This window comes from Lepidothrix coronata, unplaced genomic scaffold, assembly GCF_001604755.1.
Source record: "Lepidothrix coronata isolate B3197 unplaced genomic scaffold, Lepidothrix_coronata-1.0 Scaffold27, whole genome shotgun sequence".
NCBI lineage: Eukaryota > Metazoa > Chordata > Aves > Passeriformes > Pipridae > Lepidothrix > Lepidothrix coronata.
In genome coordinates this window covers 2,609,083-2,616,126 of record NW_016690207.1, presented here as the reverse complement: position 1 = coordinate 2,616,126, position 7,044 = coordinate 2,609,083, and the positions used below count along the sequence as shown (strand labels likewise).

At 55.9% G+C, this 7,044-nt stretch overlaps 1 protein-coding gene across 1 annotated transcript in view; it reads right to left on the bottom strand.

The window, feature by feature from the left end:
* Positions 1–6,748, bottom strand: part of OAF (out at first homolog) — a 9,890-nt gene extending 3,142 nt beyond the window's left edge. The window contains exons 1-2 of the mRNA XM_017809818.1: positions 6,496–6,748; positions 533–667 (exon numbers count right to left, since the gene is read on the bottom strand). Of these exons, the coding sequence (XP_017665307.1) occupies positions 533–667; positions 6,496–6,723 (363 nt within the window). The 5' untranslated portion in view covers positions 6,724–6,748. The remainder of the gene's footprint in view (positions 1–532; positions 668–6,495) is intronic.
* Positions 6,749–7,044: the final 296 nt, after the last annotated feature.

Below are 7,044 nucleotides of genomic sequence, written 5' to 3'. Positions count from 1 at the left end.
GAGTTGTTCTGAAGAGAGAAATCCCACCTTTCCCTGGCTCCAAGCAAAGCCAAAGTGATCCTTGCTGGGGATGCCCGTTTTCTGGGAGACATGTACCCTGCAGTGGCCACTCCTGAGCAAGAACTCAGGCTTTCCTTTTCCCCAGCCTGTCCCAAAGATGTGCGAATGGATGTTCCTCTGGAAATGCACCTGGGTGGAAGGCACTTTAAAAACTTGTTGGTGCTGAACCCATCATGTTTTACCACTGCTCTGATTTGCCTGTGATGGTTTCTCAACGTTCTGTTGTGACAAATGGCCCCAGCTCTGACCTGACTTCACTGGGACAGGGATTTTTACGGCCACCCACTCACCCCTGATACAGGCTGGACTAAACCCTGCCTCCCTCTTAGGCTCAGTACCACTGATAAACTTAGTTTAATACCAAGTCCCTCAAGCAGGAGGGGTGGTCAAAGGTGTGTCTGAGAGCTGAACACTCAGGCAGCTGCCTGGGGAGGGCATCCAGCTCCAGGAAAGCCTGGATGGAGCCTCGTACCTGGCGCAGCTTGGCCATGGACTCGCTGGGGATGATCTCGTTGCGGTGGAGCCGCGTCACAAAGCACAGAGCCTGGAACTGGCTCTGGCCCCTCTCCAGCTCCCCCAGGATTAAGGCACGGAAGATCTTCACCTCCTGACAGAGAGATAAAGAACAAGAGTGAGAGTCACAAATCTTTGCCATCAGTGGGGTGAACCGAGAAGCTCCGGCTTCAGAAAGGCTCCAGCCAAAAAACAAAGTCCAAGGTCTCATCCTTGTGCTGCCTGAGCACAGGGGTGTAGTCCCAGGTTCAATCCCACCCAGAAGCCTGCAGCGGAGTCACTGTTGTATGGAAAGAATTAAGGGGTTTCCCAACCCCACTGTGGCAAGGACAAATTGCTGCCAGGTCACATCCCACATCCACGGCTTCCTCAAACAGCAGCTGGGGGTTCTGTCCTTCACCAAGAAGGGAGGCAACACTCCAAGGAGCCTTGTTTGGTTTTGTTAAACAAGTATCACACAGCTATTATCTCCATGCCTCACTTAGTAAGCAGTCCCAAATCTCCCCTGCTGCCTTCCCTCACTTGCTTCTGGACAACTGGTATCCTGGAGAAAAAAAATTACTAATTTTTCTGAACCCAACAGCATGTGGAACAGAAATGAAAATCGAATTGTTAAAGCCAGAATAGCCCATTATGATCAGCTGCAGCCGACCTCCTTTTCTGCCTGGGTCAATAGTTTTGGTATTTTACATACAGACCTTCTGACATGGTCACAGTCGTGAAGGAGGCTTGGGAAGGAAGGGATACCAAAAATGCTTGTGAAATTGCTATGGAATCATTATTTTTTCACAGATTTAATGGGGAGACTTCCCACTGAGACACTGGCACCACTGGAACAACCCACATTCCCATCTACATTCAGTCCAGCTGCCTTCCAGCTGTGAGCTCCCACACCGAGCACGGCCCACGGATGAGTGGCCTAAAACCAGGAGCTGACTCTGGCATGTTCTTCAGCTGTGGATTTAATTTGAATTCGCTTTGAACAACCAGCATTCAGCCCGGAAAAAAGCAAAACAGGGATAACCATGTTTTGCACTCAGGCTGAAAACCTCTGCAGGCAGGAGATTAAAAACAGTGCAGCACTTCCCAGGTTGGAGGCAATTTCTGTAAAATGAGAACGTGCTGAGCAACTGATTAATCCTCCTGATCCGTCTATTTAAGAATTAGCCTTCAGACAGCCAACTCCTTCCTCCTCGTGGCTGAGACATAGGAGAGGTTCTCAGCTCCCCCTGCCCCAACTCCAGGTGTCAGGGATTCCCAGCACATTTGCTGACACCAAGGGAGATGCACTGGGAAAGGCAGGAATGGGCTGTGCTGCCAGCACTGAAACAGCCAGTGAGCCAAGGAGCAGCTTTAATAAAGCTGTTTTGTTCAAGGACCTGGCTCCTGTGGCACGAGTTGTTCTGAAGAGAGAAATCCCACCTTTCCCTGGCTCCAAGCAAAGCCAAAGTGATCCTTGCTGGGGATGCCCATTTTCCGGATAAAGGACTTCTTGTCCTTAGCAAGAAGTCAGGCTCTTCTCTTCCCCAGCCTGTCCCAAAGCCTTGCTTGGCTTTCCCCAGCTTCCCAGCTCTCCCTGCCCTGGCTATGGCTCAGGTGGAGCAAGAACCAAAGCGTGTCACTTAAAAAAAAATATCTCACATGGAAAGAGCCACCAAAGTTTCTCCTCCTCAGAGAGCACCTTTCCCCCCTCAGCCACCTCCCCTCTTTCCCGGCAGCAGGAGCAGAGTGAACCAGTGCCAAGGTGGGTACCCAGCCAAGGCAACAAAGAGCACCCTGAACCTCTGGGTTTCTGCAAAATTTCCCAGCAGGGAACAAGTCCCAGCAGAGCTTTGTGGGGACTCTCCAGGTGAACTCATCGCGGGGGCGTCGGGAATCCTCGGCCCTGCCCTGCACTCCTGTGGCAGGGACACTTCACCTCCTGCTTGGATCTGAGTGACAAACACCCGGTGTGACAGGGAGCAGCCAGTTCTGGGGCACTGCAGGTGACACAGCCCAGGCTGTCATGGCACAGGGGGAGCAGCTCCTCCTTCCTAAAGGAAGGAAATCAGTGCTCCGAGCTCCCAACATCCCCATGCCTACCAAAGGGACTTCCAGCAAAGACTGGCCTGCAAGGAGGAGCAGGGAAACCATCAAACTTCTCCCCTCCTCGTGCTGTCCTCAGCCAGCTCCTCCAGGGACTGTCATCTGGGGGGTGAGAACAATCCATGCCCCATTTCGGGGTCTATCCAGCAGGGACTCACAATCCTGTGTGGTCCAGAGCCCTCCACTTGGAGTGGAGCAAACCAGTTCCCAGGGAAATTAATTATTTCAATGCCTTCCTCCCTGCAGCCCATTCAGCTTTCCTGCTAAAATTTTTTCCCCCCCAAGGCCATCAGTGCTGCTGTGGGACCCACTTTTGTCTCTGCTGTCACGTGGCTGCTCAGAGCAGGGGGCACAGGCAGGGGGGATGTGCTGCAGGGGTGACACCAGCCCAATTCTGTGCCCAATTCTGTGCCCTGTCAGCAGCCTTTGCTGTGGTCAGGGCCCCAGGGAACAGCCACAGCTGGCCAGAATTCCACGTGCTTGGACAGCACACGAAATGTGCTCCCGAATCCACACTGGGGGTCCAGCTGAGTTACCCTGAGTGGGTGGGGATTGTGCTTTTTAACCCCTCTCTTCCTAGAATGAAGTCACTTTGCTGTGTTGCCACATATTCAGGGTGAATCAAGGATGTGCTTGGAGAGGGGAAAAAAAAAAAGCAAGCACATTTTCACAGCCATAAGATTCTACAAGTCAGAGTGACAAACAGCACCGTGTTTTAATGAGCCCACCCCGTCCCTCCTGCCTTGAATGACCCTCCTTTTCTATTTTTGGTACCTCTCCAGAGAACAATCTGCTTTCCCAATCACACAGTTTCAATCTTGGACAGATGCTTTCTGTATCACCTGGTCATTTGTCAACAAACACAATGGCCCCTCGTCAGAAGGAAATTCTGAAAGCACCACACCAAAACACCACAGAACATCAGCCTTGTCAACAAGGACCCTGCATGGACTGGCAGGGCAAGTGTTAAAATACCATTAACCCAGACTTGCTCCCTTGTGTTTCCAACTCAACTTTTCCAGCAATCAAAAGGGAAAAGAAACTTTTCTGCATCTTTGTGCTGACCTTGAAATAAAACCACCCACTTTGTTCTCAGGCCATTTTTAACAACGGGCAAGATCATGTTCTTCAGATTAGATACAACATTTAGGGTTGATGTCCCCCTTCAGTGTTTTATTACTTTTTTTTCCCCTACTATGCAGGAAAATAAGTGTTTTCATCACATTCTTGCCAATATGATAAATGGTCACTGTTGCACTGCCCAGAAAACACCAGGTCCCAGGTTGGACTCTCACTGACCAGTATGTGCTGCACTAAAGAACAAAAAAACCTGGTGTGCTCTGAGGCCACAACTCCTCCAGGTTCAGCTCTGGAGGGGAGGCAGGGCTGGAGGAGAAATGAAAACCCCAACTCTGTGGAAGCCTCAGGCACTGCTCAAGTCCCACCAGTGTCAGAGGAAAGCAATGAACAGTGATCTCATTTAGCTCCTTTCTTCTCCAGCCCCTGGTCTGGCAACCACAAATTGCCGGCAGAGAGGAGGGGAAAAAAAAAATAAAAACCTGCCTTTTGGACTAACCCCCTGCAGTTTGAGCCAGGGAAGTGGAAAAATCATTTGTGGAAAAACCCCAGCATCCTGGCCACAGCGCAGCCACGCAATCTGGCTCGGGGCAGCAGGGCAACAACCCCAGCTGCTTCTGTGAGCACTCAGAACCAACCCCACGACCTTCACCGGGGAGGAGAAGTTGTGCAATTTTGGAGAGATGAGCAGCAGAGGAGCACGGGGAACTGCCCGGGTGCAGAGGGGGAAGCCTGGCCAGGCTGCTGCCTGCTCACCCCATTACTCACTGCACAGCCAGCTCCCCACTCCTTTATCATTTCCTGGCTTTTTTCAGCTATTTTTCCAGCAAAGCCACGGGGCAGAGAGAGCCAGTTCCCAACTGCTCTAAAACTGAAGATGAGGAATGAGCTCCTGCGAGTCCGAGGCTTGCAAAGCCTTCCAGGGCCCATCTGTGTGTTTCCAGCAGGAGCTGAGGGGATGCACGGAGCTCGGGATTTAACAGACTGGAGCCAGAGACCTTCAGAGAACCTGAACCCAGAGGAAGCTCGACTATAATAAGGATGAGGGCCAGAGAGGAGATAACATACACCCTGCTGGGTTTGTGGATGAGATCTGAGCTCTCCAGAAGAGCTGAAGCAAGTGAAAAATGCTGAAAAAACCAAAACAAATGAACACCTCAGGACACCAGCAGTCCCCAGGTCACATCCCAGGGTCCCAAAGGGCCTACCTAGAGGATCTGTAATGAGGTTGGATTTCCATTGCCTGGGAATACACTGCAGTGTGCGAGTTTGCAATCTGCAGGCTTGAGAGCCCTCCCTCCCTTAACTTCCCTGCTGGGCCACGTCTTCTTGCAATGTTTTAATATTGTTTTTTTAATAGGAGCCGTGGGGCTGCTTCCCTGCACATGTGCTGGAGTACTTGGAGCATGCTACTGCTTCCAAAATCTCCATGGCTTCTGCTGCCATCTCAGAGAGAGGTGGGCTTGCCCCTGCACCCACCCCAGATGGAAGAGGGGACCCTGGGAGCTTGCAAGGAGCGCAGCTGAAAGGGGAAGAGACACCAGGACAATCCCTGGCAAAAGGCTCCAAGGTTCACAGCAAGGTTGGGACACATCACCTTCCTACCTCATGGGCCTGAGCTTCCTCCTGCTGCAAAACCAAAGTCCACCTGAGCAAACAGTCTGAAAGGGGGGTTGGAACAAGATAACACAGCCATGGCACCCACAAAGCCCTGCCACCCACACGGCTGCAAACGGCTCTTCTCTGAGCAGTAGGAAGTTCACTGCATCCAGCCAGGCTTGGAATGCTCCACGCTGGCCAAGGAGCCACTGAGAAGGGTGGGATTTTGGGCTCCAGCTCAGCCAGCATCACCTCCCTGCAGAGAGGCCACCTCTGGCACTCTGGGCTGGGGGGAGAGGGTGTTGTCAGTCCCACAGACAGCTGTCAGTCAAACACTTCCCACCCCCCACACACACAGACGAGCTCCCAAAGGCAGCAGGAGCCCACCTAAGGAACTAACCACCCCAGAGACATCCCAGAGATACAGCAGAGCACGGACACTCCCATCCCGGAGTCCGGAACCCGAGATCTCCCTGTGCAGACTCTCCTGCCCTGCCCCTGCTCCGTGCCCAGCTGTGCCGAGCCTGTCATGCAAAACTATGCAGAGCCATGCAAAGCCGTGCCGTTCACAACGAGGAGCAGCGCTGCCGGGGTCAGCCGGGTGCAGGGACACTGCCACCCATCCCACCGGGACCTTGCACCGGCTACTTCCAGCACGGAGGCAGCCCAGGTCACAGGTGTGACACCAGTGGGGACAGCGAGCCTGGTTCACCGGCTCGGAGCTGTGCGGAGCTCTGCAGAGACCTCAAACAAAGACCCCAGCCGTGCGTGAGGATGGACGGAGTTTCCCCTACACGTGCCTGTCCTGCCAGCTCCCGCTCTTTGCCTGCGCGGACCCTTCCCCAGCACATCGCCCCATGGTCATCCTGGCTGCTTCTCAGTGTGGGATCACCGCCTCCCTCGCCTCATCAAACAGTTCTGGCCCCTGGAACCCCCAGGTTCCGAGTCCATCCCAGCCCGGAGGGAGGAGGGGAAGGACCGCTCATCCCACGAAAAGCACTCACAGAGCCGTGACCCGCGCGGTGCCAGGGGCCAGCGCTCCCACCCCTCTGCCTTTCATCTCCTCCGGGAACCACCGAGGGAGCCCCGGACCGGCCGGCGGGCGGGCGCGGGCGCTCCGCGCATCCCTGTCCCGCGGGGATGCTCCCCTCGGCCCCGTACCTGTCTGAAATCAGCCGTGAGCGTGACGAGCGCCCCGTCCGCCGCCCGCAGCTCCAGGCTGACGCAGTCGGCCCCGCTGTCGGCCTGCAGGCTCTCCTCGGTCACCTGCCCGCCGGGCAGCCGCACCCGCACCCGCAGCTCTGCCCGCGCCGCGGGGCCGGGCAGCGGGGCCAGCGCCAGCCACAGCAGCGCGGGCAGCGCCGGGAGCCGGCGCCGCGGGCCCCGCATCCCCCCCGCGCCCACGGGCTCCGGGCAGGGCGGGCGTGGGGCGGGGGCGCGCACGGCGGCGGGGGAAAGGCGGCCCCGCCGCGCCCCCGGCCCCGCGGGGGTGGCTCCGAGCGCCGCCCGCTCGCCCTTTTCATCCAGCGACCGCTCGCTCCTTCCCTCCCTCTCTCCCTCCCTCTGCGGGCTCTGCCCTCGCCCCCCGCCCGTCACTTCCCCCCCCGCCGGACCCGGGACGGCCCCGCCGAGCAGCGCCCGCCCCGTCGTTAAAGGAACAGCGCCGGGACGGGCGGGGGAGCGGCGGGAGAGCATCGGGAGAGCATCGGG